This window comes from Nycticebus coucang, chromosome 8 (assembly GCF_027406575.1).
Source record: "Nycticebus coucang isolate mNycCou1 chromosome 8, mNycCou1.pri, whole genome shotgun sequence".
NCBI classification, from domain to species: Eukaryota; Metazoa; Chordata; class Mammalia; order Primates; family Lorisidae; genus Nycticebus; species Nycticebus coucang.
The window spans coordinates 63160889-63183786 of NC_069787.1; the positions used below are offsets into that span (position 1 = coordinate 63160889).

Here is a 22898-nt window from a genome sequence, read left to right on the forward strand (position 1 = left end):
TAAACTAATTTGGGTGGCGCCCATAACTCAGTTGGTAGGGCGCCAGCCACATACACCGGGGCTGAGGAGTTCAAACCAGGCCTAGGCCTGCTAAAATAACAACGACAACTGCAACAAAAAGAAATAGCTGGGCATTGTGGCAGGCGCCTGTAGTCCCAGCTACTCGGGAGGCTGAGGCAAGAGAATCGCTTAAGCCCAAGAGTCTGTGAGCTGTGACTGCTGGGCACTCTACCCACAGCTTGAGACTCTGTATCAAAAATAAATAAATAAATAAATAAACAAACAAACAAACAAACTAATCCTAGGGAGTGGTTATGATGTAATTCCTGTAATGCCATATCTACTAACAGTTCACATAAATAGAATGTTTTAATCCTATTTAAAAAAGAAAAAAGAAGTCAGGGCCTGTGACTCAAGGAGTAGGGCGCCGGTCCCATATACCAGGGGTGGTGGGTTCAAGCCTGGCCCTGGCCAAAACTGCAAAAAAATAATAATAATAAAGTAACACTGCTTAAAAAAAAAAAGAAAAAAGATATTTCATCTGTTCTGAAATACATTTTTCAGTAGGGTGTGGTGGCTCATGCCTATAGTCCCAGCTACTTGGGAGATGGAGGCAGGAGGATCACTTAAGCCCAGAAGTTTGAAGTTGCAGAGAACTGTGACGATGTCACTGCATTCTAGCCTGGGCAATAAAGTAAGACCCTGTCTCCAAACAAAACAAAACAAAACCCAGAAGGAGTTAAAAAAAAAAATTCTCATTATTCAAATTTTAACTTTAGACCTGACGCAATAAGATACAAGTACCAATTTTGAATTCCAAAGCATATTTTTCACCAGAGTTGATGTCACTACCTTAAGGAAAATAATCTAATGGACCTTTTGGTGAATGAAGTAAGGTTCCTGGAGCAGGCTCAGCGCCTATAGCACAGTGGTTATGGGATCAGCCACATACACCGAGGCTGGTGGGTTCGAACCCAGCCCAGGCCAGCTAAACAACAATGACAATTACAAAAAAAAAAATAGCCAGGCATTGTGGTGGACACCTGTAGTCCCAGCTACTTGGGAGGCTGAGGGAAGAGAATTGCTTAAGCCCAAGAGTTTGAGGTTACTGTGAGTTGTGATGCCACAGCACACTACCAAGGGCAACATAGTGAGACTCTGCCTCAAAAAAAAAGGTTCTGGAGCAGAGCCTTAATAGATGCAGAAAGAACTGAATTTCACTGCAGGATTAAGAAAGATGAAATATGAAATCTTTCAGACCCCAGGAAGGGAGGGGTAAGAAATCTGAGTAAGAAATGTTTAACAGGTATGAAGAAAGGCACCCAACACCATGTCAGGAAGCTGGGCCTTCAGAAGAAAGAATGGCCTGTGACCAATTCCAAGACAAATTGTCATTTGTTAAAAGAAGCGCTCTAATGTCTCTCAAAATCAGAATGAAGGTCAACTACACACTCTGTCCTGTGTTTGTTTACTATGCAAATATACATCATGGATCTAAATGAATGGAATGTAGTCTACAGCATTTACCAAACTGATCTGTGCCATGAAACTCTGTCTCACAAAGAGTTAAGAGTCATGAAAACATCAGATGCCTTGATGGAAATAAAACACGCTGATGACTGTCCAGGGAGAAGGTAGGGATTACAGCCCTCATACTGAGCCCCAATGCCAACTTTTCTGAGTCTCATTCTTGTTTTTATACCTTATTATACTCACTATGTCTCCATGTCAAGACCTGAATTTATTGTGCCTTACCATACATAATCTCTAAGGATTTGGGGGTTTTGTTTTTATTTTTGCTGTATAGTCCAGGCTATAGACAATTCTTGCTCTATAGTCCAGGCTAGAGTGCGGTGGCCTCATCAGAGCTCACTGCAACCTCGAACTCCCGGCCTCAAGAGATCCTCCCAAGGTATTAGGATTACCAGCACACCTGGCTGGATTTGGTTCAGAAGATAACTTTCTTTCCACTGGGGTGTCTAGCCTTTTGGCTTCACTGCATCACATTGGAAAAAGAAGAGTTGTCTTAGGCCATACAGTCATTGGAAGATGAGTTGTCTTGGGCCACATAACAAACACACAAACACTAACGACAGCTGATGAGCAAAAAAAAAAAAAAAGACAAAGGTCTGTGCATAATTCTTGTTATATCTGCCAAAAATATCCCCCATATAACCCACATGCAGCCCACGGGTCACAATTTGGACATCTAATAATCGTTCATTCTTAAATCATCATTTACAGTCTATCACCAAACATAGCACTAAAGGGGTATTTAATCCAATTTTCACCACTCCCCCCACTCCCTATTTTTTTACTACCTCTGATGAATGGTGTCCCAAATGTCGTATTGATTATATCCATTCCTTTAGGTAATCCTGGTGCTTGATCATGACATTTTCCTAATGGTGCCCGTTGATTACTAAGATATATAGATTCTTTCTTATCTTTAATTTTCTGTTGAAATGTAGTAATAGGCTGTGGGTTCACCACTGTATTTGCCTAAAGAAATCACACAATGCATAGATGCATCAACAAAAATAAGTATAAATCTGAAAGCTAAAAATGTAATACATAGCTGGGGGGAGGAGATTATATGATGGTTGGAAGATATTTCATTATCACCATTGGCATTTCTTTTTTTTCTTTTTTTTTTTTTTGTAGAGACAGAGTCTCACTGTACCGCCCTCGGGTAGAGTGCCGTGGCATCATACGGCTCACAGCAACCTCTAACTCTTGGGCTTACGCGATTCTCTTGCCTCAGCCTCCCGAGTAGCTGGGACTACAGGTGCCCGCCACAACGCCCAGCTATTTTTTTGTTATTGTTGCAGTTTGGCCGGGGCTGGGTTTGAACCCGCCACCCTCGGCATATGGGGCCGGCGCCCTACTCACTGAGCCACAGACACCGCCCGACCATTGGCATTTCTTACCTTCAAATGAACTGTCAGATTTGAGACAATGAAGTTTAAATATGACTAAACAAGGCCTTTCAAAGGAGTTAATGTTTTAATGGTGCTAACAAGTTTATGACAGGAGCTCCCAAGTTACTTGACTCAAATACTCAAGGAAAACTGTAAACGACAAGTGCAAGAACCAGGTGACATCCAAACGCTCTCTCCAGGTACACAGATTAGTTCTTCCAAATCTAGATTGCCATGGCACATAGTTTCGTGACCCCATCTCTACTCACTCTGTGGTGCCTCTAGACAAGAGTCACAAAACGTCCTCTTTATTGTCTAACAAAGCCTGACACCATTTCTCTTTACTGTGAGAAAATGGAATGCAGTTTGGCTTTTATCATCTAAAGGGAGACTAGTGTATGGCTTAAACCATTAATTTCTTCCCACTTGCTTAGCTGCTGCTGCTTGGATTTTTTTTTTTTTTTTTTACTGCTCAAGATTAATGCTTTTAGAGGGCAGATTGAGGAAAGGCTGGTAAAAATACAAGTAGCAAGGATATTGGAACTGATGAATTTCATTAATGCCTCATTTGTATATTTTCACCTTGGTAAATTAATAACACATAGGGGAAAAGATAGAAAAGTAATTACCGGTAATGAAATTTTAGATCTTTTTCCATGTGTCAAATAAGGTGCGATTTGGGGATCATTTGCTCTGCCATAAAATACTCTTTCTGCTCCAGCAGGTGGATATCTGTAGTTGAAGTACTTTTTTGCCACAGGTGGAGTAATTGGCTACAAAGAGTGAGGCAAGAAAATAGAATTATTAAGTAGTTTTTAAAATATTAACAGAAGTGGTCTATACAAATCAATGAACACCTTTTTGTATGTGGTAGTAAGATCAAGGGGAACTACATCCTAAAATAATGAAAAATCCCCTAAAATTTATTTGTTTATTAATAGAAGTAAACAACTTTTTTTTTTTTTTTCCCTGTCGAGACAGAGTTCTACCCTATGCCCTGAGCACCTGAGCAGACTGCAATGGCATCGTAGCTCGGACTCAGCCTCCAAAATCTCTGGGATTAAAGGCTCTCGCTGGGGTGCCTGGCTGGGTTTTTCCTTTTTTTTTTTCTTTCATGAGTTGGGGTATCACTCTCACTCAGATAAACCTCGAACTCCTGAGCTCAAGCAATCCTTCTGCCTCAGCCTCCCACAGTGCTGAGATTACAGGCGTGAGGCACTGCTCCTGATGTAAACAACTTTTTTTGAGAGAGAGAGAGACAAAGCCTCAGTCTGTCACCCCAGCCAGCATGCAGTGACATCATTATAACTACTACAACCTCAAACTCCTGGGTTCAAGCAATCCTCCTGTCTCAGCCTCCTAAGTAGCTTGAGCTCAAGGCATGCACCACCACATCTGGCTAATTTTCCTATTTTTAGTAGAGACAGTGTCTCGCTCCTGCTTAGGCTGCTGCCCAACTCCTGGGCTTAAGTGATGCTCCCACCTCAGCCTCACGGAGTGCTAGGATTACAGAGTACAGGCGTGGCCACTATGCCCAGCTTATATTTTGTTATGTTTAGAAAACAACCAGGAAGTATCCAGGCTAGAAAACATACTATTATTCCTGTGGAAATAAATTGAATCCCTTGCTGTTTTTGTAGAGCTAAAAGTTGTTAAGTCCACAGTAGAATCACAGCTCACAGCAACCTCTAACTCTTGGGAAGGAATTTTCACTTCCTTTGACAATAATCAACAGAAGCCTTCCGAATATAGTGAAGAATCCAAATTGACCAATTGACCACTTTCATGAGAAATGCTGGAAGTTGTCTATTTCTTGATGTTCACATGTAAGGTAAAAATAGAAACATAAAAGCATATTGAATGTACTCACCCTGGGAAGTTTTTCAGTTAAGCAGTTTGCAACTCTGTAACCAACTGGAATAACTTTCCCTGCCTAAGGAAGGGTAAAAAAAAAAAAAAAATAGTTGATCACTGTCAGGGTAGAAGAGAAGTATTGTGAAGAATGAAATTTATTTCAAGTTTGTCCTATGCTTCTGATGCTACAAAATTACTTTCAACAACTTAACTCGAGAAAAAAGGAAGAACAAATAATCTCAAGCAATCTTCATATATAACATCAACATCAAATATTAAATACATAAAATTCATATAATTCTTAGCATACTTTTTAAAAACACAAGCAATGTTAGTGATTAATCCAATTATAGTTCCTCTGTGACGTATCGAGGAATTCAACCTTCAGCAAAAAATCTTGTCATAATCCACAGGTTAATTATTCACTGTTCTATATCAACAGTGACACGGAAGTATGGCCATGTTCAAGCTAAGATCAAGAGGTAGTGTTGAGTGTGTTTGAATGTGTGTGGGCATATTTCCACCCACACACTAACTTTCCCATGTGCAAGCTTCTCACTCCTGGCTCGGACCTGTCAGTGAATGGCTGAATCTCACTTGGCTTTGTCCACTTAATTCTAACTCCAGTCTTATCTGTCCTTCCTTAGCCCAAAGCAAAGATTATAAATTGTTCATTCCCAAAAATGCAACTCTTATCTATTTCCCCCCTTATCTGTTTCAAGACAGCTGATAGTTATTTTGCAATGTGTAAGTTTCTCTCTAAAAAAGCAAAAGAAACTTCCCATAGTGTTCTGGGTCTCTGGAGAGAGAAAGAAAGAAAGAAAGTAGAGGGGGCAGAGAGCAGAGAAAAGTAGAGAAATTGAGAGTGGAAAAAATGTATGAATGTGTAGATATGGGTTGGCAAGGAATTGATAAGTTAAATAAATGAAAGGATGAATGAATGAACATACAAGTAGACAAATGGATATATACATATGAGTAGGTGCAAGTTTTATTTTACTTTATTCTTTTTTATTTATTTATTTTTATGAGACAGAGCCTCAAGCTGTCGCCCTGGGTAGAGTGCCGTGGCATCATAGCTCACAGCAACCTCCAATTCCTGGGCTCAAGCGAGTCTCCTGCTTCCACCTTGCAAGTAGGTGGGACTACAGGCACCCGCCACAATGCCCAGCTATTTTTTTGGTTGCAGCTGTCATTGTTTGGTGGGCCCCGGCTGGATTCGAACCTGCCAGCTCAGGTGTATGTGGCTGGCGCCTTAGCTGCTTGAGCCACAGGCGCCAAGCCAGTGCAAGTTTTCTGTTAAGTGTTGAGTACAGAATTGCTTTTAGGGGAAGAGTCATCAGGATTTAAGAGAATATCTTGATGACATCTCTGGGTATAAAAGAGGAAGCCCTCAAATATGACCAGGCAGAGAACTGAATTGTTTTGCTAAAAAATGGGACAAAATATGAATTTCTCATGGGGTAGCCTAAGAAGGAAGGCTTCGAGGATATGACCAGATAAATTGAGAAGGTGAGTGGAAGCAAGATCTACCATCAGACTGAGAAACCAAAGTGATAAATTGGCCAGCCTAGATCTAATTCTAAATCATGAGTAAATTCTACTCACATAATTATGTTATATGAGAACTTAGTGGGGGGGTTTGGTTTTTTTGAGGCAGAGTCTCACTATGTTACCCTCAGTAGACTGCTCTGGCATCACAGCTCACAGACAACCTCTAACTCTTGGGCTTAAGCGATTCTCTTCCCTCAGCTCCGAAGTAGCTGGGTCTACAGGTGCCCCCCACAATGCCCGGCTATTTTTTTGTTGCAGTTGTCCTTGTTATTGTTTAGCTGGCCTGGGCCAGGTTCAAACCCGCCAGCCCCAATGTATGTGGCTGGGGCTCTGGTCACTGAGCTACAGGTGCTGAGAACTTAGTGTTTAAAAAAAAAGGTACAGCTCGGCCACCTGTAGCACAGTGGTTATGGTGCCGGACAAATGCACGGAGGGTGGCAGGTTCGAACTGGGCCCAGGCCTGCTAAACTGCAAAAACAATAACAACAAAAAAGTAACTTAGGCTAAAGCAGGAAAGGGGAGGAAAAGATACAGTAAGATTTTTATTAATTTGGCTAGAAATTATAAGAAATCTCAGTGATACCAGGGACTGTTGTCTCTCTTACTATACTTGGGATAGGAACTCAAGTCATTTTTTCAAATATTCTTTTTATTTATTTATTGTTTTTGAGACAGAGTCTTACTTTCTTGCCCTCGGTAGAGTGCCATTGCATCACAGATCACAGCAACCTCAAACTCTTGAGCTCAAGTGATTCTCTTGCCTCAGCCTCCCAACTAGCTAGAACAACAGGTGCCTGCCACAACATCCGGCTATTTTTAGAGATGAGGTCCCACTCTGGCTCTAGCTGGTCTCAAACCTGTGAGATCAGGCAATCCACCTGCCTTGGCCTCCCAGAGTGCTAGGATTACAGGCATTTTTTTTTTCTTGATAAAAAGTCTCACCCTTTTGCCCCAGGTAGAGTGCAATAGTGTTATCCTAGCTCACTACAACCTCAAACGCCTGGGCTCAAGCAATCCTCCTGCCTCAGCCTCCTGAGTAGCTGGGACTAAGGTGTCATACTGGGCTAATTTTTTGTATTTTTGGCAAAGATGGAGTCTCATTGTAGTTGAGGCCATTTTCAAACTCCTGAGCTGAAGACAGCCTCCCAAGTCTGCCTCTCCAAGTGCCTGGACTTACGTGAGCCACCTTACGTGGCCCATTAGTTTTCTTATATATTTCCTAGTCACTTCCCCACAATCTATTATCCCTTAAATCCCAAACTCTCTTTCCTTTGTAAAAGGGGTATTTAAATCCCTGAGTTCAATCACTTCTTTGAGTTTTATTTATGTTCTGTGAACTTAAATAAAAGTATGAACTGTGCATACTAATACTAATAAATGAACTGTTCATACTAGTTCATACTAGTATGAACTGTGCATACTAATACTGATCACTATACTAATACTAATAAATACTAATACTAATAAAAATCGCATGTCTTATTAATCAATTTTTGTTAGTTTAATTCAAATGTTCCCAGTTATTGAACAAAAGAAGGTAGAGGAAACGTTTTCTCTCCTTAACAATTCAATGGAAAGGTAACTTCATAAGGCTGAAGAATTTGGGGACACCCAGTCAGCTACCATTTGGGGATGATAGATGGTTAGATAGATAGAAGACAGGACAGAATGATTGATGGCTCAATAAATCCATGGTCTGACAGATAGTTTTGTTTGTTCCTGGCTAGCTTTTCTTCTAAGCATTTGTCAATGGGTATTCCTGTATCTCCATCGTGGCAAATGTTCTATCAGACAGCAATGTCTTGGTATTCAACATAGACGTGCCCACATGAAAAGCAATTTGATTGCAAATCAGTAGTTGTGATAAGGTTTCTGTGCTGCCATGTCTTTTTGATCAAGGACATAAACACAGAAGCCTCTTCTGTCTGTTCCTGTCTATTGTATCTAAATATGTTTGACAAGGTTCCCTGATCCTTAACCCAGTCATAGGTCCCTCTGATTTTATCTTCCAATCTTCTATAGAATTTTTATTTATAACAGATTATCATATTTAAGTTCTGAAAAGTTCTTTCTTCTTCTTTGATTATTCTTTTCAAAGTTCCAATCACATATCACTAAGGAGACAACAACCAAAGCAAATAGACAACCATCAGAATAGGAAAAGATATTTTCATATTATGAATCAGACAAAAGCTTGATAACTAGGATCTACAGAGAACTCAAATTAATCAATATGAAAAAAGCCAACAATCCCTCATATCAATGGGAAAAAGAGATGAATAGAAACTTCTCTAAAGAAGATGGACAAATGGCTAATAAACATATGAAGAAATGCTCATCATCCCTAATTATCAGAGAAATGCAAATCAAAACTACCCTAAGATATCACCTAACCCCAGTGAGAATGGCTCACATCACAAAATCTCAAAACTGCATACACTGGAGTGGTTATGGAGAGAAGGGAACACTTTTACACTGCTGGTGGGACTGCAAACTAATACAACCTTTTTGGAAGGAAGTATGGAGAATCCTCAAAGAACTCACGCTAGAACTCCCATTTCATCCTGCAATCCCATTACTGGGCATCTACCCAAAAGAAAAAAATAATTTTATCATAAGGAGATTTGCACTAGACTGTTCATCGCAGCTCAATTTATAATCTCCAAACAGTGGAAACAACCTAAATGCCCACCAACCCAGGAGTGGATTAACAAGCTGTGGTATATGTGTACCATGGAATACTATTCAGCCACTAAAAAAGATGGAGACTTTACATCTTTTGTATTAACCTGGATGGAGTTGAAAAACATTTGTCTTAGTAAAGCATCACAAGAATTGAGAAGCAAGAATCCAATGTACTCGGGTGGCTCCTGCGGCTCAAAGGGGTAGGGCACCGGCCCCATATGCCAGAGGTGGCGGGTTCAAACCCAGCCCCAGCCAGAAACTGCAAAGAAAAAAAAGAATCCAATGTACTCAATTCTGATATGAGGACAATTGATGACCTAGTACATGGTGGGGGATGGGGGAAGGGAAGCAGGGAGGGGGTGGGGGGGTCACAGTGTGTGACACACCTCTTGGAGATGGGACACGATTATAAGAGGGACTTTACCTAAAAAGTGCAATCAGTGTAACCTGGTTCTCTGTACCCTCAATGAATCCTCGGCAATTAAATAAATAAAGTTTTTTTAAGGTTCCAATCTTGTTTTACAGATGCAATATCTTCTATCTCACTGGTAATCTCTTTTCTTTGTTTATATTTTTCTGTTCCTTCTATGTATGTTTGTGTATACGTTGTCTTTCCCCTTCTTTTTTTTCAGAATCTGATATTTATTGAATTTTCTGTCAACCTTATTTCCATTTTGTTTAAGAGCCTATGGAAGAACAGATTAAGACCAGTCAGTGGTGGTTTCTACCCATTCAGTGGTCTGAGCTGTGGGAGCTGCAGGCCAGTCTTCCATGCAGGCTGAACACTCTAGTTTTTAGTAGAGAATGGCTGAAGAGGCACAGAAGGCACCTGCACACATCAGACCAGTCTGCAACCTCAGGTTGAGTAGCAGTAAATTCAGGAGCTGAAGCATTTCATTCATCCTGAAATTCCTCTCCGGTCACAGCTTTCTCAGTGGCAGCCTGCTCTTCCTTTTCACTCTCCTCAAGATCCCCATAGAAACAAAGGTTATACATCACCTCCCACAGGTGTTTACAGGAGATGGTACCACCCACACACTGAACTTCCCAGGCCAGCATCAACCACATCACACCCACTGAGTGAGCTCCCTTGCTGTTGCATGAAACGGTGATGTCCACGAATCTGTGTCACACAGAGCAATGGTAAGCAGGTTAACCTAAAATGCCTTTGTGAGAGGCTGGTGGCCAGTGCTGGCTGGAACCATACTGGCTCCTGAAAAATTGCCTAAATCTGATTAGCGAAGTTTGAAGGAATACAAGGACCAGTAATAGAAATGCAAAAGCAAACATCATCATGGCTTGCTGGCCAGTATTCCTGGAAGATGTGACACAGAGGGCAGCAGAGTTTTCAATGGCAACCATGGCATGAGCTGCCAGCAGAAGCTTCCTCCAAGTCTTCAGATTTATGATGTAGATGCCATCACTTTTCCTTCTGTAGATGTACTGTTTGGAAGTCAAAGTTCATGCTACCTAAGTAGGTACCTGCCATAAAAAAAACCCTTCATTTATAGGACATCAAGTTCTAGACATTATGAAAGCTTTCCCTGGGTATCACAGAAAGCTGTATCTCTCTCTCTCTCTCTCTCTCTAGATATATATACACACACACATTCTGTTAGTTTTGCCCCTCCCTTTCAAACTGGAGTCTAATCCTTCATCTTAAAATATTAGGCATAGGGCGGCGCCTGTGGCTCAGTGAGTAGGGCACCGGCCCCATATGCCGAGGGTGGCGGGTTCAAACCCAGCCCCGGCCACACTGCAACCAAAAAATAGCTGGGCGTTGTGGTGGGTGCCTGTAGTCCCAGCTGCTCGGGAGGCTGAGGCAAGAGAATCGGGTAAGCCCAAGAGTTAGAGGTTGCTGTGAGCCGTGTGACACCACGGCACTCTACCGGAGGGCAGTACAGTGAGACTCTGTCTCTACAAAAAAAAAAAAAAAAAAAAACATTAGGCATAACAATGCCTGCATGTGTTGTAAGGCATTTAATCTTGGGCTTTGGGGCAATCAGGTGATGAGGCAGCCTTTACTTTGCTAGGGTCCCCAATATCTTTTTTCTTGCCTTTAGGTTTTAAGATTTCTAGAGAACGGTAATAATAGCTGACACTTATAAATGTCATGTGCTGGACATTGTTCTAAGCATTTTATATGTATTAACTTATTTAATACTCATAATAATCTCCATGAGGTTGGTACTGTTATCATCACCATCTCCACTGTTAGCAATTGGAGGCATAGAGAGGTTGAGGAACAGGGTGACGAGGTTACTTATTGGCAGATATTTAAACCCAAGCAGGTGGGCTTCCAAATCTCTAGGGTCATTTATGAGGCTCTACTGCCTGTCTATGCACTGCCTTTTTTTTTAGTTGTTTTGTTTTGTTTTGTTGGTTTATTTCCTTGTTTTGAGACAGTCTCAGTTCGTTGCCCTTGGTAGAGTGTCATAGCTCACAGCAACCTCAAACTCCTGGGCTTAAGCAATTCTCTTACCTCAGTCTCCCAAGTAGCTGGGACTACAGGAACCTGCCACAACGCCTGGCTATTTTGTAGAGATGGGGTCTTGCTCTGGCTCAGGCTGGTCTGGAACCTGTGAGCTCAGGCAATTGCCTGGCTTGGCCTCCCAGATTACTGGGATTACAGGCATGAGCCACTGAACCTGGTTACGCACTGCCTTTTGGATAGAGTCTGGCTTGACTCTCGGCTGCTGGCCCTCCAGGGGCCTACTGGGAGAGGAAGCTAGAGGAACTGCATCACAGAAAGTTCACTTGCACATAGTAATGCCCCTATTTTCAGCCTGGACCTGCTTAACCTTGGGCTTGATGTCTCTAACTACAAAAACCCCTTTGAGAAAACAAATATACAGTTTTGGCAAAAGGAGTTGAGAGCTGGCGTGGAAGTGTGGGAAGTCAAGGGCAGCATAGGAAGGAGAACAACCAGATATTCAATTGCCCTGAACACAGAGTTTTAACCAATCCTTCTATCTTTTTTTTGTTGTTGTTGTTGTTGTTGACAGAGTCTCACTATGTCGCCCTCAGTAGAGCCATGGCATCACAGCTCACAGCAACCTCAAGCTCTTGGGCTTAAACTATTCTCTTACCTCAGCCTATCAAGTAGCTGGGACTACAAGTGCCCACCACACACCTGGCTATTTGTTGTTGTTGTTGCAGTTGTCATTGTTTAGCTGGCCCAGGCCAGGTTCAAACCCGCCAGCCTCAGTGTATGTGGCTGGTGCTGTAACCACTGTACTACAGCCGCTGAGCCTAATCCTTCTATTTTTAAACCCAAGCTACTACATCTTCTTCTAAGTGCTGAGCTTCTTAGGAATTATTCCAGGCAAACTGCTGGATCATATCAGGGGGGAATCACCAACTGGCTTCCCTCGAGTTTCTTTTTTTCCCTCCTGTGCTAAATCAATTGCCATGTCTCTATTGTCCTATCTTCTTCCTTTATTTTTTATTTTTTTATTTCTACAGACAGAGTCTCTGTTGCCCAGTCTGGGGTACAGTGGTGTCATCATAGTTCCCTGTAGCTTTGAACTCCTGGGTTCAAGCAAGCCTCCTGCCTCAACCTCCTGAGTAGCTAAGACCACAGGTGTGTACCATCATGCCTGACTAATTTTTCTATTTTTCTTTTTTTGATATAGAGTCTCACTATGTCGCCTTTGATAGAGTGCCATGGTGTCACAGCTCATAGCAACCTCAAACTCTTAGGCTTAAGCGATTCTCTTGCCTCAGCCTCTCAAGTAGCTGGGACTACAGGTGCCCGCCACAACGCCCTACTATTCTTTTATTGTAGTTGTCATTGTCATTCTTAGCAGGCCTGGGCCCGGTTTGAACCCACCAGCCCCAGGGTATGTGGCCGGAACCCTAACCACTGAGCTACAGGCGCTGAGCCAAATTTTTCTATTTTTCATAGTGATGGGGTCTCACTATGTTGTCCAGCTGGTCTCACACTCCTGGCCTCAAGCAATCCTCCTGCCTCTGCCTCTCAAAGTGATGGCATTATACGTGTGAACCACTGTGCCCAGCCTATCATCCTATTTCTAAAATTTCTTGAAATTTATTCATAGCTGTTGTCTCCTATTTTTCTCTCATGGCTTATCATCTTTAAAATAACCTATTACATGGCTCGGCGCCTGTAGCACAGTGGTTACAGAGCCAGCCACATACACCCAGGCTGGCAGGTTTGAACCCAGCCTGGGCCATCTAAACAATGATAACTGCAACAAATAAATAGGCAGGAGTTGTGGCGGGTGCCTGTAGTCCCAGCTACTCCAGAGGCTGAGGCAAGAGAATTACTTAAGCCCAAGAGCTTGAAGCTGCTGTGAGCTGTAATACCACGGCACTCTACTGAGGGTGACATAATGAGACTTTGTCTCAGAGAAAAAAAGAACCTATTACAGAAAAAGATCACTTGAGTCTCAAAATCAGAAAATTACTATTGATACCACATTAGCATCTATTGTAAGACTCCCATTCAAGGCTCGGCGCCTGTGACTCAAATGGCTAAGGCGCCAGCCACATACACATGAGCTGGCAGGTTCGAATCCAGCTCAGGCCTGCCAAACAACTATGGCTGCAAACAAAAAAATAGCCGGGCATTGTGGTGGGCACCTGTAGTCCCAGCTACTTGGGAGGCAGAGGCAAGAGAATCGCTTGAGCCCAGGAGCTGGAGGTTGCTGTGAGCTGTGATGCCATGGTACTCTACCCAGGGCAACAGCTTGAAGCTCTGCTTCAAAAAAAAAAAAAAAAAAGACTCCCATTCAAATTTCACAGTAGTCCCATTAATGACCTTTATAGTAAAAGGAGCAAATCTAAGGTTACACTGTGACTAAGCCCTCTAAGAAGCAGACACCATAACATGATTAGACATGTAGAGATTTATTAAAAAAAACACCCAGTAATCAGGGAAAACTAAGATCATGATAAAGTCCCCCATAAAAGGAGAGAAGGAAGTAAGTATTCAAAAAGAAGAGCTTCTGACTAGCATAGCTCTGAGAAAACGTTAGTCAGGCCAAGGTGCTGTCTCTGAGACTAAGATGCCTATTACAAGAATCCCACGTTGGGGGAAAAAATTCAGTTCTAGTATCCCTACTGTCCTCAGTCACTGGGAGTGTGACCTAGTAAACTTTGCAGTAGATCCCTGAGGTCAACAGATAGAGGCTGTCAATCAGCTATGCTCCCCACAGCAGAGATCTGAGCCAGGCACCTCATGGCTGCCAAACATGAGTAGCATTTAATTGTCAAATTGCTTTTATCTCTTCGGCCTGGAATAGTTCCTAATCTTTCTTGTCCTTTACATCCTTGACATTTTTTTAAGAGTACAGGTCAATTGTTATGTAAAAATATCTCTCAGTTTGGGTTTGACTAATATTTTCTTATGATTAGATTCGAGTTATGCATTTTTGGCAGGGATATCACAAAAACAGTGCTGTATTCTTCTACCAGGGAGCATATACTGTTTGCGAACTCTCACTGCCCATAGCTCAGTGGTTACAGCAGAAGCCACATACATCGGAGCTGGTGGGTTCAAGCCTGACCCGGGCCTACTAAAAAACAACAATGACAACTATAACAACAAAACAAAAAAAAAATAGCTGGGCATTGTGATGGGTGCCTGTAGTCCCAGCTACTTGGGAGGCTGAGGCAAGAGAATCACTTGAGCCCAAGAGTTTGAGGTTGCTGTGAGCCATGACACTACGATACTCTACTGAGGGCAACATAGTGAGATTCTGTCTCCAAAAAAAAAATTTTTTTAATAATATAAATTCTAATAATTATAAATTCTAATAAATAAATAATAAATTCTATGAATTCTAATAATTAATAATTAGTCTATGTACATATCCAGTTCTTTACCAAACTTTCAAGTGATGTGTTAATATCTACTGATGATTCTTGCAGAAAGCATTAATATGATGCCCAACAAATGGTGACTTTCTAATTCCAACATTCTTTCTACATGTATTAATTGGCCTTATACTGCAAGGAAGTTTTCTTTTCTTATTATGTATTTATATAGTATAGGCTCAGGAATTCCTATTTTAGTCTATCACAATTTTATTCAAAACTCAGTGTACACCCGTTTGAACTAGTGGGAGCCGCTTCAAGTTTATTTCTTACTTGAATCATTCTTTGAAACTTTTCTTTTTAGCTCACAAAGGCATTCCAAGTTCACATTGTACATACCTATGCCAATGTTAGAGTCAGGCATTTATCCAAGGAGTTCTGACTCCTTTTAATAAATAATGGTATTTAGAAATCAAGCTATAGATTTTGGTGCGCTCATTGTTACTAGAGAAACATTAGTTCTGGGACAGAGTTAGAGGACAGAGTTAGGAAATGTATATTTCTACACAAACACACACACCTGCACCTATATTAATTCTATAATATTCTAATTAAATGTGTGCAGAATCCATTGACATATATTTAGATATAGATATGCCATGAATTTCTGCCAATACCTCTAATTACAATCCAGCACAATGGAATTCATTCTTTTCTTCTCCTTTTCATATTTGTAATGCTTATCTTAAACAGTGAGAAACTTAGTACTATTGTCCCAAATGTATTTACTTATCTTTTCAGACCTTCAGTTTATAACCTAACTCCCATTTGCACCAACCATGTCTTTGCTCAACTACCTCCTTACTTTAGTCCCAAACCACACTAGTGCCACCTCACTTAGGCCCCAGCATTACAGCTTTCAGTGGTCAGGTAGCTCTTTCACTTCTTGCACATCCGGTTCCCAAAACTCAAGTCAACTCAAGAAGGTCAATACAAGATTTTCAACTGCTAAAAACTCACAGACCCATAATCATCGTGCCACCTTCCAAGCTCAATGTGGGTTAGCATAATGGTCCCATCTCTCCCATTTGTCCCGCAGGAAGATCACTCTGTCTTACTCACAGAGATCCTCAATTCTGAATATCTCAGAGAAAGTTAAGAGTGACCGTTCCCATTCCTTTCCACCCAGAAGTCTCTGAACACATTATGTAAATAAAAACATCCACATCCCACAATTCTGCAGAGATTTTACAAATTGATATGAAATGAATCTCTGTACATATTATTTTTTCTTCAGTACCAGGATCTGTGTAACTACAAAATTTATAAATGGGTGGCTGCCGTTCCTCTACTTATTCCCTAAATAGCTGTTAGGTTCTACTAGAATAGAGCAGGAAAAAATAAGGCTTCATTTTGCATGACCTTTACCATATTATAAAATCATTTGTCTATGGGTCTCAAGTCCCTAGACTCAAATCTCTTTGAATGCATGTACTGTATAATTTTTCATCTATGTAGCCCCATTGTCACTATAGACATTATAATTTTTTTAACTTTCCTTTGAATCTTTCCTTCCTTCTTCCCCTTTCTACTTCAGGTCTCAATATCATTTACCAATATATTTTACATGGGTCTGTTGTTTTGTCTTAATAACCCCAAGGTCTCTGCCATAGTCAGTGCATTGATGAAAATCAAGGGACAGTCTCAGGATGTCTTAGGGAAGTGGCCATTATAAAGATTTTGATCTCTAACAGAGTGTTTCCAAGAGCCAATCAGCCTTTCAAAGGGCTGTCAGGCTTCTACACAGAGAGAACCTGTTTTTACCAGAATCTTCGTGCTTCTTGAAGCACACTCCAAAAATCTCTCCTCAGGCCACCAATTCCTGGAAACTTCTTCTTACTGCACTGGTTCCATGCCCATGATTGTTTTATTAGAAGAACTTGCCTAATGGGTCTCATAAAGCTATCAGAGCAAACCTTCACTTGCAACTCAGGACAAACCCTGGGTAGCAACTTCAAACCACAGGATGGGTGTCCCTTCAATATGATGTATCTACTCTCCATCCTTCAACAATGGAAAGGCCTGTCATTGAGGTTAGCTCCCCCAGTTCCTGGAATGTACCCTGATGCAAAGCCCTTGTCCTCAGAGATTGATCCTTGGAGGCTATTCACAATAGGTATTTTCATGTAAACTTTCATCACAACCATGCTTGACACCGGACTTTTACTTCACCCAAATGCACTTCTTCCTATTTTAAGAATGGATGAACTCAGGAGAATCAAATGCTTTACCATTCCATCTCTTGGTCAGGATGTTGGGGACTGACTCCCCTTCCCCTTTCAGCTGTGTGAGTTTTACCAGGCCTACAAGAAGTAGATAATATACATACTACATAAATAAAGCAGGAAGACAACTGGAAAGATAGAAGGCTTCTCAATTGTTTTAATATACTAGATAATGCTAAAATGAATATCAAACTCAGAGAAAGACAGCATGAAAGGAAAAACTACTGTCTAAACTTACATAGGATCACAGCTGTAAAAACCTTAGTAAAATATTGGCAAATCAAATCTAAGAATATGCCAAGTCATGAAAGAAGTCCAAGTGCCCATCAATCCATGAATGGATTGATAAATTGTGGTATATGTATACCAAGGAATATTATGCAGCCTTAAAAAAGGATGGAGACTTTACCTCTTTTATGTTTATATGGATGGAGCTAGAACATATCCTACTTATTAAAGTATCTCAAGAATGGAGGAAAAAATAGCCAATGTACTCAATACTATTATGAAACCAATTTATAATCACTCACACTTTCATATGAAGAATAGATCACAACTATGGCCTAGGATGAAAGAGGGAGGGGGGAGGAGAAGGGAGGTCAGAAGGAGGGAGGGTGAATGGTGGGATCACACCTATGGTATTACAAGGGTACATGTCAGATCTATTAAGTATAACGTATAAATGTCTTAACACAATAATTAAGTAAATGAGGGGAGGGATATATTAACCAGTATGATGTAAGCGTTCCAAATTGTATATGAAATCAGCACATTGTACCCCATAAATGCATTAATGTGTACACAATCTACCTCTTTATGATTTAATAAAAAAAAAGAAAACAAATCTAGGAATATATTATAAAAATAATATATCACAACCAAGTAAAACTTAGCCCCAAAATATGAAGATGGTTTCCCTTAGAAAATTAACTCAGAAAAAATATATTTCAACAAATAGGGTAAAGGTTTTTAACAATTCAAGCTTATTTAGATTTTAAACATGTTTAGCAAACTAAGAATCGATGGAAATGCACTTAACTTGATATATCAGAAATCTTCCACAAAAATCATACTTAATAATTAAACATTAGAAAAAAAAAATTAAACATTAGAATCATTCTCATTAAAGTCAGAAACAATACCTTATTTTCAATATTATATTTTTGATCATAGCCAATGCAATGGGATAGGAAATAAAGAAGAGAGGTACATATACTAAAGAGGGAAAGACAAAAATGTCAATAGGATTGTCTACTTAGAAAATCTACAGAAAAAAATAATATGCAATTATGACTAATAAGTTCATCAAGAACAAAAGAAATTATAAAAATGGAGCAATTTCCTTGGTTCGGTGCCTGTGGCTCAAGTGGCGCTGGGCACATACACCTGAGCTGGCGGGTTCGAATCCAGCCTGGGCCTGCCAAACAACAATGATGACGGCTGCAACCAAAAAAATAGCCAGGTGTTGTGGCGGGCACCTGTAGTCCCAGCTACTTGGGAGGTGGAGGCAAAGGCAGGAGAATCACTTGAGCACAGGAGTTGGAGATTGCTGTGAGCTGTAATGCCACAGCCCTCTACCCGGGGCAACAGCTTGAGGCTCTGTCTCAAAAAAAAAGGAGCAATTTCCAGTGTTATTTTGTTTATTTACTTATTTATTATTTATTTATTTATTGAGACAGAGTGTCACTCCATCACCCTGGGTAGAGTGCCACAGCATCACAGCTCACAGCAACTTCAAACTCTCAGACTTAAGTGATTCTCTTGCCTCAGCCTCCTGAGTAGCTGGGACTACAGGCACTTGCCACAACACTGGCTATTTTTTTTGCATTTGTCATTGTTTAGCAGGCCCAGGCCCGGCTCGAACCCACCAGTGCATGTGGCTGGTGCTGTAACCACTGTGCTACGGGAGCAGAGCCTCCAGTCTTATTTTAAATCAAAGAAATATGAATTAATGTCTAACAAATCATTATCATTTTTAATTCTTTTTCTTTATATTCATTTCAGCCCAGGTTCTAATCCAAGATTATAATTTTTTTTAATGTATCGATACAATGTTTTATGAATAGATTTGGAAATGGAACTGGAAGGAGATCCATACCTTTGGCTTCTCTATCCTAAAGAAATATTCCAATACATATAAAAAATGCATAAAAAAGTCCACACGCAAATTATTTTTATAAAAAATTCTGGAAAAACATCTAAATGCCCAACAATAGAGAGAATGAGTTAACCGAAGAATCATATATTCGTTTAAAGAAATACTTTTATCATTATGAGATCTTTATGAAGTCTGTAACAGAAGATCAAGACAATTTTTATGCTCAACATGATAAAAACTATGTAAAAATGCATTTGGAGAAAAGTGTCACAGAAAGTGTAGTGCTATCAAAAAAAATAAATAAATAAAAATTTAAAAAAAAAAAAAAAAGGGCAGTGCCTGTGGCTCAGTGAGTAGGGCGCCGGTCCCATATGCCGAGGGTGGCGGGTTCAAACCCAGCCCCGGCCAAACTGCAACAAAAAAATAGTCGGGCATTGTGGTGGGCGCCTGTAGTCCCAGCTACTTGGGAGGCTGAGACAAGAGAATCGTGTAAGCCCAAGAGTTGGAGATTGCTGTGAGCTGTGTGATGTCAAGGCACTCTACCCGAGGGCTGTACAGTGAGACTCTGTCTCTACAAAAAAAAAAAGAACTCAAGACTCAGCTCAGCACCTGTAGCACAGTGGTTACAGTGCCGGCCACATGCACCAAGGGTGGCAGGTTCGAACTTGCCCGGGCCTGCTAAACAACAGTGAACAACTACAACAACAAAAAGAAAATAGCCAGGCATTGTGACTGGCACCTATAGTCCCAGCTGCTTGGGAGGGTGAGGTGAGAGAATTACTTAGGCACTCTACTGAGGGCGACATAATGAGATTCTGTCTCAAAAAAACAAAACAAAACCTCAAGACTCTCAAGTAGGAATATGAGTCTTCAAATCCTACCACTCTCTAGTTGTGTGACTTTGTCCAACCCATCTAATTTGCTTCAGCTTCCTTACCTATAAAATAGGATTTCATAATAGTAGATGCCCCATTAAGTTTTTATGAGAACAAATGAATAAATACCTACAGAGGTCTATTAATAGTGACGTGAGCGCCAATAAATGTTAATGAATGTGAATGCAGTAAAGTGCTGGTAGGCATTGTGTAAGAATGATAAGATTATGGGCATTTTCATCCCTGTTTTCTATAATGCTACTCCTGTTTAATAACGGAAATAAACATTTCAACATTTAAAAAGTTATTTTAAGAGGAAGCCTTGTTTCTAATCAAGGCTAATCCCTCCTCTTGCTTCATTCCATTCCCTCCTGCTTATCTAGGATCTGGTTCCACCCATTTTCTTTTTTGTGTTATCTCAAATTCCTCTAATGGTATGCTAAATAAGTGATAAGATTTCTAAGTGGAATCTTTACTCCTTTCTCTTCACTGTCACTTCTTTTTTTTTTTTTTTTTCTAGGAGAGAGTCTCCCTATGTCGCCCTCAGTAAACTGCTGTAACATCACAGCTCACAGCAATCTCCAACTCTTGAGCTTAAGCCATTCTCTTGCCTCAGCCTCCCAAGCAGCTGGGACTACAGGTGCCCACGACAACTTCTGGCCATTTTTTTGTTGCAGTTGTCATTGCTGTTTAGCTGGCTTGGGCCGGGTTTGGGCCCACCAGCCTCAACTGTGCTACAGTCGCTGAGCCTTCACTGTCACTTCTTAAAGAAAAAAAAATTCAAGGCTAGGTGAAGTGGCTTATGTCTGTAATCCTAGCAATGGGAGACGGAGGTGGGTGGATTGCCTGAGCTCACAGGTTGGAGAACAGCCTGAGCCACGGTGAGGCCCTGTCTCTAAAAATAGCCGGGTGTTGTGGTGGATGCCTGTAGTCCCAGCTACTTGAGAGGCTCAGGCAAGAGAATCGCTAGAGCCCAGGAGTTTGAGGTTGCTGTGAGCTATGATGCCACAGCACTGTACCAAGGGCAACAAAGTAAAACTCTGTCTCAAAGAAAAAAAAAATTCACAGTAGCTTTCTCCAATTCTCTTATTCCATTCACTCTTCAGTATATTCTAATATGAATTGGCTTTCCATTATGTCATTATAAAAATGTTATTAATTTCCTTAATGTCCAAAGTTAATTAATCTTTATCCTATTTTCCCTTTCAGAGATGCTTTAACACTGCTGGTCACTCTCCACTGCACGCTCTCTTTCCTTATCCAGTCTCATTTAGAAAGGAGGGTATGAGCAGGTGGGAAGAAGACGTTTTAAAATTGCCTGTGTTGAAAACTGAAAGCTGGTGTCTGCATGTGTGCAAGATCAGACGGGAAGCTATAAACTGCAGAAACAATTCAGAAATGAGAACAGGTGTGGCCAAGTAAAAACGTAGAAAGACAGTGTCTGGGGGAAATCCAGTGAGGAAACCAGAAAGCAAAATGTGACAAACACACCGAGTCTTAAGAGGAACAAAACTCTGTAAACACAGACAAAATTCTAGAGCAGTCCTGCAACCTCTTTAGCTGAGTTTTATTCTCAAATCTCAACATATGGAATCTTTTGTCCTGGAGTGCCTAATGATGCTTCCTTTAAGCTTTTCAGTCCCATCCTCTCAGTTCACCTCTATCTTCTCTGCCTATTCTTTCTCCCATTTAATCTAGACTTCCTTCTATTTATCAAACATATATTTACTAAACGACCACCACATGCCAGATATTGTGATATGCCCTGAAGGTAAACAATAAGCAAGAGATAGTTCCTTGCCCTCAAGTCCTTGCCATCCAAGCAAGATGTGACATTTCTCTCACTGACCACCTCATAAATGTTAGTGTCTCCCAAGACTCTCCCAAAGCCTAAGCTACCTATTCCAACTTCCTACATGTCATGTAACATATCCCCCTTCCAGTCCATCTTTACTACTGCTACCAGATCACCTTTGCAAAAGGCAAATTTTATTTTTACCCTTGTTAAGACCCACCATTAATCCTGTATCCATATGTTCTATCCCTGTATTTTGGACTTTTAGATTTCCCCTACATATTTTTTCTTCATCTTCATTTCTCAGCATCCTACTGGCTAAGCAAAATTGCTTAAATCTCCCAAAGATAAGAAGCTTTGGTCATGTGCTGTGCCTTTCTTTGCCAGAAATGCTTTTAATTTCATTCTTCCATCTGAGACGCACTGACAACATATTTAGAGATTTTTTTCCCTGTGAGGCTGAGAACACTGTTGACTCTTTTTTTTTTTTTTTTAGTAGAGACAGAGTCTCACTTTATGGCCCTCGGTAGAGTGCCGTGGCATCACACAGCTCACAGCAACCTCCAACTCCTGGGCTTAAGCGATTCTCTTGCCTCAGCCTCCCGAGTAGCTGGGACCACAGGCGCCCGCCACAAAGCCCGGCCAGAACACTGTTGACTCTTAAATTACTCCTCTCCATGTGGGTACTAGAAATGTTCTCTCTTTCTAACCCCACTTTAAGCCCCTTCCTCAATGGAGATTTTGTTTCTGGTGATGTCTTCCTTTCCACATGTTTATCACTAACCACAGGCCTCTCCCCCCAACAGGGATACTTCTCAATGTTAGCTCAATAGAATGTCTTCTGTTAAGCCTTTCCCATCTCCTCTAGAGTTATATAATCTTTCCACTGAGCTCTGCATTTAAAATATACATCCATAAAAATATACACTTTATATTCATTTAGACACCTATATAATATTCTTTTAGTTATCAATCTCTATCATTAGGGTGACTCTAAACCTAGAAGTATGAATCATGTACTTCTTATTTTTTTTTTTTTTTTTTTTTTGG

At 40.8% G+C, this 22898-nt stretch overlaps 1 protein-coding gene across 1 annotated transcript in view; it reads right to left on the minus strand.

Moving 5' to 3' along the window:
* The window catches only part of EFHB (EF-hand domain family member B), a 60475-nt gene that overhangs the window by 36232 nt on the left and 1345 nt on the right, over window positions 1-22898 (minus strand). Inside the window, exons 2-4 of the mRNA XM_053600682.1 lie at window positions 4792-4854; window positions 3551-3694; window positions 2322-2502 (exon numbers count right to left, since the gene is read on the minus strand). Coding sequence (XP_053456657.1) covers window positions 2322-2502; window positions 3551-3694; window positions 4792-4854 — 388 coding nt within the window. The remainder of the gene's footprint in view (window positions 1-2321; window positions 2503-3550; window positions 3695-4791; window positions 4855-22898) is intronic.